This window comes from Balaenoptera acutorostrata, chromosome 18 (genome assembly GCF_949987535.1).
Source record: "Balaenoptera acutorostrata chromosome 18, mBalAcu1.1, whole genome shotgun sequence".
NCBI lineage: Eukaryota > Metazoa > Chordata > Mammalia > Artiodactyla > Balaenopteridae > Balaenoptera > Balaenoptera acutorostrata.
Genome location: NC_080081.1, coordinates 29754558 through 29766572, shown reverse-complemented (window position 1 = coordinate 29766572; position 12015 = coordinate 29754558). Strand labels below are relative to the sequence as shown.

The following is a 12015-nucleotide window of genomic DNA, read 5'->3' as shown; positions in this document are numbered from 1 at the left end:
CAGGGCTCGAACCCGCGTTCCCTGCATTGGCAGGCGGATTCTTAACCACTGCGTCACCAGGGAAGTCCCTAATGCACTATTTATAGACATACGTCAACCTCTGTCTATGAGAGCAGGGCAGGCCATGAGTGCCTCACCAGAAGCAGGGCAGCTGATCCCATTGTTTTCTTGAGGTGGTTGAAGGTCAAAAAAGACAGAGTAATTCAGAATCTCCTTCGCAACTGAAGCGGTAGATCCAACAAGGATGAACATGGTGGGGGGGGGGAGGTGGGTGGATGTGAGCTACTTGTTAGTGTGGCCACTGTCATCACAGGCTTAGTCAGGTGAGGACCAGCACTCCCCCATCATTGTCTTCCTCACTGCACTCACCTCCCCCATATATTCTCTTTCACTCAAATGTCTGTTGTTGTCTCCTGGGTTGGGCCCTGAGGGATGAGGTAAGAGTTCGGTGCTAGAGAATCCAAAAGAGACCAAAGCTGCACTTTCTGTTTGTTTGCTTGTGGTGACTGTAGTTGAGGGGAGGTCAGCAGAAGCTCCAAAGAAGCGGTGACCTTTAAACTGAGACGTGAGGCCACAAGAACTCGGCATTAAGAGAGAAAAAGAAGGCCCACGGCCTGTCTGGGCTGCGCGGGGGAGCTGGACCAAAGCGCCTTCCGGGTCGGCCAAGTCCAGAGGCCGCCCGCGCTCGGGGCACCGGGCAGGAAAGGAGACGGGGCCGCGCGGAGACCCTGCGCCTCGCCCCTTGGTGCTCCAGGCGGCGTCGGGAGCCGAGGGGGTCACCGAGTCGCCGGGCCGGGACCGAGTCGCCGGGCCGGGCGCGGCGGGCAGGGGGCGGAGCCGCCGGCGGACAGTCGCCCGGGTTCGCTTGAGGGCGTGGCTCTGCGCATGCTCGGCTCGCCGGTCCTCCGCAGTGGCGGGGCGCGGGAGGCGCTGCAAGCAGGGAACTGCCTCATGGCGCAGGCGGGGAGAGTTAGTGCCGGGGCCTGGGGTCGGCGGGGCGCGGGCGCGGATGCGGCTCTGGTTTGCGCGCCTTGGTGCTGGGCCTCCGCGCTGCTCTGGCTGGCGGCGGCGGCGGCGGCGGCGGCGGCGGCGACCGGCCCCTCCCGGCGCCAGTGGCCGGTGCCCTACAAGTGAGTGCGCGGGCGCGGCAGAAGTTCGCTGGGCAAAGGCGGGGGAGTCGGGGGGGGATTGTGTCCCGGTCGCGCAGTTGTGCGGGGGCGGCGCTCGGCGACCCTGAGGGCGCGGCGTTGAATGAAGTAGAGAGCTGCAGAGTCGCGGCTGTTTGCTGCGCGCCGCCCTGGGGTCACCTCCTCCCGGGACCCTTGAGCCAGTTACGAGGTGACCTAGACTCAGGGCTGCCCCGAATCGTGGATGAAAAAGGAGTAATGTTATTTCGTCGCGTGACTGTCGGATACAAGTCGCTGACACTTTGAATAGTTTGGGGAGACCTTCAATATCGCATTTATTACCGTGTCATGCCCTGTCATTAGTTATCTTGAGTGCATAACATTTGCACGTCCAGTGTCCAGTTTACCCAGCTTGCCTGGGTTTGCCTGGGACTTCCCGTTTTTAGCACTAGAAGTCCGGCGACCCGGGAATCCCCTCGCCCCCTCGGTTGGCGACCTCGTTTGTCCACTGTCTTCAGCCTGGAGGTAGGACGCTGGTCATAAGCTGAGGACGCGGAGACTGCAGATATGCGAAGCATATTCGAGCCTTTGAACTAGAAGAGTATTTACACGGCCTAATTATCAGAGATGGCTAAGCAGAGAGAAAGAAAGAAAACATGGTGTTAACATCAGGCAATGGAAGGGCCAGCAGCTTTTGAAAATGCACAACTATTTTGGATGACAAAATGGTGAGTTGGGAGACAGGATAACCTAGGGGTCGCGAGTGAGTTCTGGGCTCCGACCACTGCGGATCAAGTCAGGCTCCACCATCACTAGCTGTGTGATCTCGGGAAAGTTGCTCAGTATCTCAGTGTCCACATTTCCTGAGTCAAAAAGTAGGAACAGTAGTTACTTCAGGTTTGTTGGGGGGATTAAATCTAGTAAATGCTAGCCAGCTATTTTCAAACCTGAATACAGTATTGGTGTATTCTGCTCACTAAATGGCTCGCAGTACTTCCTTGTTTTGCTTTATATACATGAAAAGAGAAATTTGAGTTTGAAGCTGGCTTTCTTGAAGGTGTTAATAAAATGTTCAAAAGAAGTAAAAATTTAATATTCAATAGAACAAGGAAGAGATTGGAAATTCAAAACTACTTGATTTAAGGACAAGGTATTGACTGTGACTTCTTACGTTTCTTTACAAGTTTGAAGTGTTAAGTACATGCCTTCATCTACTCCCCATCACAAAATTTTAACTTTATTAAGTTCACACTTAAATCATACTTTTGAAATTACCTTTGACCTAAAATAGATTTTGCTGTGGGTAAGTGAAACCTATATGTAGTTACCCATTTGCTTAAACCAGGTAAGCACCTATAAAACAGTTAAGTATATCCAAGACTCGTAAGCTTTTAGGAGGGTTGTCAATAGTTTTGTCTAAATAAAGATTTTTTTTTTTTTTTTTGGCTGCACCGCCGGTCTTGCAGGATCTTAGTTCCCTGACCAGGGATTGAACCCAGGCCAAGGCAGTGCAAGCACCGAATCCTAACCACTAGACCACCAGGGAACTCCCTAAATCAAGATTTTAACTCTTTAAATTAGAATTGACATTTTTGTTGATGTGTTAGGATTGTAAAACAATAGATTGGGCTAGAACCTGAGGGAATCTAGGATTCTTAGAGGATAGATAGAGGCAGCTGCTTTCTCTCTTTCATCTTTCTCTCCAGTGGAAGGTGTCCTTTAATTGATCTCCCTCCCGGGCTCAGCCTCCCCAGCTGTGGCACTCTAGAGGGTGCCCTTCACATTGTCCAGACATACCTCTCGTTTTATTGCACTTCTCAGATACCGCATTTTTTAACAACTGAAGATTTGTGGCAACCTTGTGTGGTCAGATGGTAGTTAGCATTTTTTAGCAGTAAAGTATTTTTTAATTGAGGTACATACAATATGTTGCTTTTTTTAAGACATAATACTATTGCATGCTGTATAGACCATGGTGTGATGTAAACATAACTTTTAGATGCACTGGGAAACTAAAAAGCTCGGGTGACTCCCTTCCCTTTACAGCGTCATCCGACGTATTGTGGTGGTCTGGAAGTGACCCACGCTGTCTCCGAGGTGCACCTGAATTAGGGCGAAGTGACAGTCCCTGCCTCCCTCTCCTCTCACCGCTGCTGCCTTGAAGCCTGAACTCCAGTCTTCCTTACCCACTTGAGACTCTTCCAGCGTGTCATGCCTGTCTTAGAGTATTTAGTGTTTTGTTTCCTTTTCTGTACTGACTTCCTAAAGTATTTTAAAAACCTAGGCCAGGCCTTCATCTCTTCCTTTGCCTCCTTACCCCCAGCCATCCCGCAGCAGGTAAAAATGATTTCTCCCTCTTTTGCACCCTCAGGACTTTGTGTATTTCTTCGTAAGCACTCACCATGCTGCGTTTCATCACTTGTTTAATGTCTCACCAGCCCCCATCCAGAGCTCCTTGAGGGGAGGAACAGCATTTTACGTTTTGTTTCCCTCCTTTCTAGTATAGTCGTAGATCCTCAATAATATTGGTTGAAGGGGATGTTGGCTAATCCTTAAGAAAATAGAAAATATGTTCTATTTAATTATGATTATCTTTGAATAATCTTAACATATGGATTGTTTGGGAAGTTAAATATCATTTGAAAGTTATTCCTTTATTCAGTAAATATCTGTCTACTAAATAAGATGTGGAGCTATAAACATTTTCACATGTGGTCCCTGTCTTCGGAATTCTCACAATGGGAGCAGGGAACCAGGGAGCATGCAATTATCAGTGCTTTTAATGTATCATTTGCTATTAAAGACATCATTGGAGTTTGTTCACAGGATAACATATAAAATGTATATTTATACACTGTGGGCTGAGCTTTGGGTGTTTTTTCTAAAAATGTGATTGACAGTGAAATTAAAATCTGGATTCTACGATGTGCAAGAACCAAATTCCTGTAAGAATCTAAGTTGATGATTTTTTTTTTCTTTGTTAGACGCTTTTCCTTCCGTCCGGAACCAGATCCTTACTGTCAAGCTAAATACACTTTCTGTCCCACTGGCTCCCCTATCCCAGTGATGAAGGATGATGATGTCATTGAAGTCTTTCGATTACAAGCCCCAGTGTGGGAATTTAAATACGGAGACCTCCTGGGACACTTGGTAAGGCTGCATCTTGATCTTATAGCTGGTTTAATTAAGTGATTTGATTAAGTGGATTTGAGGGAATAATCTCTATTCAGTCACTAGTTTTAGATTATGTTTATTGGTGTTCCTCTTAGCGAATTTTAAGTAAGTAGTCCAAAAACAAAATCAGGTTTTATGATCCTGACAATAATCAATGCAATTGCTTTAATCCATTTTAATATTATGAATCCAAACGCAATTCCTGTACCCAGATCCTGGAAAGAAAGAAAGGAGGAGGCCCAGAGCAAGGGGCAAGGCAGGTGGGAATCACTTCTTCACGTCCAGTTCCTATTGTGCACACTTTTCCTAGGTTAGCTCACCATTTGAGCCTCTCGTCACCTGAGAGGTACACAGACTTCCTTCCTGAGTCTGGGGCATGGAGGCTTCTCGACGTGAGAATCGCAACAGGGAAGGGGAATAACTGGTCTACTCTATATGCAGTTGTGGTATCGCACTTTCTCCCATCTGGCTCCTGAACCAGTGGTTACTTCACAAATGCTTTGATACATGTATGATCTTTACACAGAAAATTATGCACGATGCCATTGGATTCAGGAGTACTTTAACTGAAAAGAACTACACAATGGAATGGTATGAACTTTTCCAGCTTGGAAACTGCACATTTCCCCATCTCCGACCTGAAATGAATGCCCCTTTCTGGTGTAATCAAGGAGCTGCCTGCTTTTTTGAAGGAATTGATGATATTCACTGGAAGGAAAATGGGACGTTAGTTCTAGTAGCAACCATATCAGGTAAGTTTCAAAAATATGGCAGCATTTGATGATTGCATCTATATCCAAAAATGACAGAAATTACTTTCATTGAGGCCTCTCAGTAATGGTCTGCTCTTCAGAGGTCAACTTATAAAATACACTTCTGGAATCACTAACCTTTGACCCAAACTATTACTCATGCAAAACTTCACCTTATTTACAGATTATCTTTTCTATTTTCATCATAAAAATAAATGATATAAAGCTGTACAATTAAACTGGACTTTCTAAATAAAATAATAGAGGTAAATCTCTATTTTAGAGGTGACCACCAGTTTGTTCTCTGTATCTGTGGGTCTGTTTTGTTTTTTCATTTGTTTTATTTTTTAGATTCTACATACCATATGAAATCATATGGTAATTTGCCTTTCTCTGTCTGACCTACTAAACATAATATCCTCTAGGTCCATCCATGTTGTCACAAATGGCAAGATTTCATTCTTTTTTATGGCTGAATAATATTCCATTGTATATACATGCCACATTTTCCTTATTCATTCATCCCTCGATGGAAACTTGGGTTATTTCCATGTCTTGGCTATTGTAAATAATGCTGCAGTAAACTTAGGGGTGCTTATATCTTTTCAAGTTAGTGTTTTCTCTTCCTTTGGATAAATGCCCAGGAGTGGAATTGCTGGATCATATGGTAGTTCTATGTTTAATTTTTTGAGGAACCTCCATACTGTTTTCCATAGTGGCTGCACCAATTTACATTCCCATCAATAGTGCACGAGGGTTCCCTTTTCTCCACACCCTCACCAACACTTGTTATTTGGTGTCTTTTTGATGATGGCCATTCTGACAGGTGTGAGGTAATATCTCATTGTGGTTTTGATTTGCAGAATTGGTGTCTTTTAAATGTAATCTGGGAATCTTTTAATTATATATCATGCTGTTTTCTATTTTTCTTCCTATTTTCTAATTGATGTGTCCCAAACCATCCAACAATATAAAAGTCCATTTCTCTTTTAGCAATGCTCAGTATGATAAATAGCTATCCTTCTTTCATTCCAGGCCAGTTCACATCTCTCCTTTCTCCATTCCCACCTACCTCATTATCTGCAAAATCTTCCTTCTGACATCAAAGTATGATCATATGAACAAGTGATCACTATTTTCTGTAGAAGAGTTTGCAATATGCTGGTACTTAAATCCTTTAAGTTATCCATCTGCCTTGTGATTAATCCTGTTCGTTGACCTTTTTTCACATTACAGAATAGGGTTTTGAAGCATTCTTATCTCTTCATTACAAGCAGTGGCTTTTCAAAGTTGAAGAACACTAAGAACAGTATCCCCAGCTCTAAGGAAACAGGATTTATATTATTTCACCATTTTAATACCATAAAATTGATAAAAGCAGCCGCTCTGTTCATTCTGTAGGGCTTGAAGTACTGATTTTATGGACTCCAGTTGGAGTAACCTAAGAAAGATTCACACACAGTGACAAAGTGAAATGTTGGGGCCATGCTGTTCTAGGCCCAGACGTGGTTGTAACCATGCAGAGTACAGTATTCTGTTAACATTTGGAGAGAGTCCTCTGGTCTGGTACAAGGTGGTAGGAGAGAGTGTTAGCCATCCTGGAGTCTGTATAATCCATGAACTTGGTCAAAAACATTTCCAGTTTAGTTGATTCACCGGAAGAATTTGTGTAGTGGGTAGAAAGGTTGTAAGCAGTAGCCACAAGTACAGGGAGCAAAGGGAGATACCAGATATTCAGGGTGAATGGGGCACGGTGCTTCCTTCTCAAGTAGCTGTTCCTCAGGCAGCCATTCATGCCTTGCTTTGCACAGAAAAGCTTCGTGTTTCACCCTCCTCAGTTCTTCTTACACTGTCTCTGCTTCATTCACTTTTTCCTCTTCCACAATTTTTCCCTTGCTTCTTTTTTCTCTTTTGCCTCTGAATCCAAGATTTGTTGAGTGGAGTAGAGAAAGAGGGCTTCGGCACATGTATAATTTAGCTTTTGACTGTAGCCTAAATGATTATAGAATCTGTATGTAAGACTTCTCTTTATACACCTATTATATCTAATGTTTAGTTCAGAAATACCTTGTGCCTTGAAAAATGGAACAGAAATTGGCTGAGCTTGGATTCCTTTTGTGAGATGCAGGTTTGGAAATTCAAAAACTGTTGTTTAATCATGTAGTCATGGCCTTGATCTGGTTAGAGCATTTTACTTAAAACTAACATGATTAGCTTTGATGTTCACATAGTGTTTTTTGTTTTTTTTGTTGTTTTTAACTAGGAGACATATTTAACAAAATGGCAAAGTGGGTAAAACAGGACAATGAAACTGGGATTTATTATGAGACATGGACGGTCCAAGCCAGCTCAGAAAAAGGGGCAGAGACATGGTTTGAATCCTACGACTGTTCTAAATTTGTGTTAAGGACATATAAGAAGTTGGCTGAACTTGGAGCAGACTTCAAGAAGATAGAAACCAACTATACAAGAATATTTCTTTACAGTGGAGAACCTACTTACTTGGGAAATGAAACATCTGTTTTTGGGCCAGCAGGAAACAAGACTCTTGCTTTAGCCATAAAAAGATTTTATTACCCTTTCAAACCACATTTGTCAACTAAAGAGTTTCTTTTGAGTCTCCTGCAAATTTTTGATGCCGTGATTATACACAGACAGTTCTATTTGTTTTATAATTTTGAATATTGGTTTTTACCTATGAAATTCCCTTTTATTAAAATAACATATGAAGAAATCCCTTTACCTAACAGAAACAGAACACTCTCTGGTTTATAAAACCTTAATTCTACTGTTCTACTGCTTTTTTTTTCTACCAGCACATCAGTTTTTCAGGGGGTGGTTTTACATGTGTGGATTTCTTAGACCTTTCCTCCTTAGGACAGAAAGGTAAAATACACATGGGCAGAATTGCTGCATAATAATATCTCAGGAATTTTTTTGGAAAGAAGCTGAAAACTGATTGTGTTGGCCAAAGTGAACCCATTAGGTGATCTTGATTTCAATCTCCAAGGCTTTGTTAATATGGAGAATTATATCATCAGATACACAGTATCTTTGGACTCCTCAGAATGTGAAATTGTGGATATGGTGTGCCAAAACTTTAAAAATAAATACTGTCAGCGACATTGTCATGGTGGGAGGTTTTTGCAGATATGGTAGTTACACTTTCTCATTTATGTACTTTCTGATAGTTTTGACTGACTTTCCAGCCTTTGTAACTTCTAGAGCCAGTCCTAGTAGTTTGATTTTGTTCTATTCACTTAACCTTAAAGAGTAATTTGGACACCACAGCTGGACTGGTCGTGCTTCCAGATGTGGTAAAATCAGTGATAAAGAGCACAAGTTTCTGGCTAGCATTTTAGAACTAGCCAGTAACTGGCATTTTGTGATTTAAGCAACTTATCATTTCCAAACCTTAGTTTCCTTATCTCGAAAATGATTCATCTGTCATGATTGTTGTAAAGATTGAAGCCATGTATAGTTTGGCCTAGTAAGGTCACAATAAGTGGTAACTATAACGGTTAATCAAAGAACAAACTGCCATCATTGATCTTGCCTAATGTGGTTTACATGCCAACCTTTCCTGCTTTTGTAGTAATCACCTAGACTTTGAGCTGGCAGCATAGTGCTTCTGCGGTTCTTCACACATATGGAACATGGAAGTATCTGACTGCAGGTGCATCTGGGTGAACAGGCACCCTCTAACTAACTCCTTCACTGCTTCACACAGTCCCTCCGCCGCCCACTAAAGCTGCCAGCAGTGGAAGAAGGTACACTTCCCAGAGAGAGGGCAGGTTTTTGTCAAGGATCTCCAAGTAGCCGTGCTTCCATTAGGGCCATCAAACAAGGTTTCAAGGTCCTTTAAGTGTCTGTTAACTGAACACCTTGTTTCTATTCATGGAAAAAATACCAGTCAGGAAAATGATGAGGCAGAGATCAGAGAAAACAGTCTGTATTTAATATGTAAATGTACCAATTCTATTCAGTTTCTGCCCACATTTGAGTGCTTCCTAAGAGGTTAGTACATTGAGTTCTCATAAAAAGCCTAAGCGTAGGTACTCTTTATGTGATTCAAATGAGTAAATTGAGACTTAGAAAGGTTACGTGAGAGACTTAGAAAGGTTACGTGAGAGACTTAGAAAGGTTACGTGAGAGACTTAGAAAGGTTACGTGAGAGACTTAGAAAGGTTACGTGAGAGACTTAGAAAGGTTACGTGAGAGACTTAGAAAGGTTACGTGAGAGACTTAGAAAGGTTACGTGAGAGACTTAGAAAGGTTACGTGAGAGACTTAGAAAGGTTACGTGAGAGACTTAGAAAGGTTACGTGAGAGACTTAGAAAGGTTACGTGAGAGACTTAGAAAGGTTACGTGAGAGACTTAGAAAGGTTACGTGAGAGACTTAGAAAGGTTACGTGAGAGACTTAGAAAGGTTACGTGAGAGACTTAGAAAGGTTACGTGAGAGACTTAGAAAGGTTACGTGAGAGACTTAGAAAGGTTACGTGACCTTTCCATAGCTACCCACCTAGTGGTAAACGGAGCCTCATTTCGAACCAGGTTCTGCTGACTGAATGGGATGCACCATCAAGCAAGTTTTTCAGCGCTGCTCAAAGTGTGGTCCTTAGACCAGTGCCTGGACCATAAGTTACTAACAAACACCATATGTTCTGGTCTGTGAGGAGGTACTCTTAAAGCAACTTGTTGGACTAATTTTGTTACTGTTGAATCTAATTAAAAAAACAAACGGGGGCTTGTACTTTACTTTTTTTTTTTTTTTTTTAAGGATTTTCTTTTTAATTAATTAATTAATTTATTTTTGTCTGTATTGGGTCTTCGGTTCGTGCGAGGGCTTTCTCCAGTTGCGGCAAGCGGGGGCCACTCTTCATCGCGGTGCGGGGACCGCTCTTCATCGCGGTGCGCGGGCCTTTCTCCATCGCGGCCCCTCCCGTTGCGGGGCACAGGCTCCAGACGCGCAGGCTCAGCAATTGTGGCTCACGGGCCCAGCTGCTCCGCGGCATGTGGGATCTTCCCAGACCAGGGCTCGAACCCGTGTCCCCTGCATTAGCAGGCAGATTCTCAACCACTGCGCCACCAGGGAAGCCCCTGTACTTTACTTTTATTTCATTTGTCTAGGAATTTATTATTGTCTTCTTCAAAACTATAGGCACTAAAACGCAGTCTAAAAATAAAAACCCCGCCCTTCAGCACAGATAGCTTAAGAAGAACTGCACCATTAGGATGACGCCTGCTGCACGGAGGACGTCTCACCCTCGAGCACAGGGAGAACTGGCTTTCACTGCCTACAGTTTAGCCTTGTCTACTCACGTTAATAGCGCCAATCAATCATTCCGGATTACTTTAGCCTCTTTAACCTGCTAGTTGTCTTCAAAATATGTCACAAGAAAAACTTGGATCTTTGCACTAGCACCATCTAGTGGCTAAAATCGGGCAATGCCAACCTCTACGGATTCTCAGGAAAATTGCTCTGAAAAAACTGTTTTGGATTTCCAGAACTGCATTGGGGTAACAAGCAGAAACTCCTATGCCAAGTTTGTATTAACTGTCAATCAATCACAGAACTTGGTTCCACGGCAACGACAAATGAGGACATCGTACATGGAACTTGAATATTAAAGCAAGAATCTACTAGTTACATTAAAAAGCATTCATGATTTTCCACTGCTCCTAAGAATACTGGTAAGTGAAGAAATTCTACTGAGAATTTGACATATAGACTCAGGATACTATAACAAACAGTGTGTAGCATTCGTATAAGTAGGTACTTATTAAGAATTTATCAAACCTATCAACTATACTTACAAGTTGAAGTAGGGCTTTGAAGCAGAGATGATTCAGGAAAAAGCTTTTAAAATGGTAGCTGGAAAACCGAAACACAAGCCAGGCAGGAATTTGCCAATTAAATTTTGCAGTCCTTTGAACTTCTATATAACTAACTTAAATGTGATTTCTGTATTTCTCGTTAAGTTGTAAATGTATAAAATTTCCTCTACGAGAAACCATTAGTTGAAGTCTAAGTTATATTAGGGCTTTAGAATAATCTTATTAATTCTGGCTCCATATTAGGTAAGTATACCCACAGTGTGTCATCATTTGTAGGTACAGGAAAATAGGCAAAAGGTGAAAATAACTCTTAAACTGTAAATATTTGGAACCCTCAATCAATACTGGCTCCTTATTAGAAATCAGAAAAATAAATAAATAAAAAGTCTTAGGAAGTCTCATCCAGTTTTATAATCTGCTCTGGTGACACTTAACGAATTCTCTAGGAGTGTATTTATTTCCTTTAAGACGACTTTTTTTTTTTTTAAAGAAATTGTTGGTATGTTACAGAAACAGCAACATTCCCAAACCCCACACATGCTTTTCCCCCTCACAGCAAATCAGTTGGCCAAAGTTTGTTTCCAGCATCTTCCTCATATTTACCCTTTATTGTCCAAATAGCATCCTGCTCCTTAAACCTACATTTTCTCTCCCCTATTTAAAACAAGATAGCATGTTAATCATATATTCTTTTACTAGACTGATTGATTATTCTAAGGATAAGCTCTTAATTCACTTTGGAGTAAAAGGCTTTGTGTTCTTTTTTATGTATCATATGATATGTCCTTTTTTTAAAAGGAAAGTTGGGTATCAGCAAGTAGGTAAAATTTTTCTGGCTGCTTGGTAACATTTAAAAACCAGCCCCACAGATAAACTGAGCTGGAATCTGTGCAAAGATTGTGCCCAGCTGTGTATGGGGTAGAGATTACAGCTTATTAAAGGACCTAGTTCAGGCCTGAGCCGCCTTCATACCAACCCTTCCCTTCTATCCTAAGCTTTTCCATAAATATAAAAAATTCTCCTTTGATTGCAGTAAATTGACCTAATCTTTAGTCATGCCTTTTTACCGATAATATTGTTAATAAAATAGCCCAGATTAAGATTACCAAGGTAAACTGAAGTT

General features: G+C 42.2%; 1 protein-coding gene across 1 annotated transcript; it reads left to right on the top strand.

The window, feature by feature from the left end:
• The first annotated feature begins 878 nt into the window (after positions 1 to 878).
• CLN5 (CLN5 intracellular trafficking protein) lies at positions 879 to 8180 on the top strand. The gene is made up of 4 exons (XM_007186222.2): positions 879 to 1130; positions 4112 to 4277; positions 4828 to 5053; positions 7317 to 8180. The coding sequence occupies exons 1-4, from the start codon at positions 886 to 888 to the stop codon at positions 7826 to 7828; spliced, it is 1149 nt and encodes a 382-aa protein (XP_007186284.2). The 5' UTR covers positions 879 to 885; the 3' UTR covers positions 7829 to 8180.
• The last annotated feature ends 3835 nt before the right edge of the window (positions 8181 to 12015 follow it).

Bases quoted from the DNA above. Each gene is read 5' to 3' on its own strand.
- CLN5 (XM_007186222.2), top strand. From the start codon at position 886: ATGCTCGGCTCGCCGGTCCTCCGCAGTGGCGGGGCGCGGGAGGCGCTG. The intron at 1,131-4,111 runs GTGAGTGCGCGG...TTTCTTTGTTAG, and splicing joins CAGTGGCCGGTGCCCTACAA to ACGCTTTTCCTTCCGTCCGG. The intron at 4,278-4,827 runs GTAAGGCTGCAT...ATCTTTACACAG, and splicing joins GAGACCTCCTGGGACACTTG to AAAATTATGCACGATGCCAT.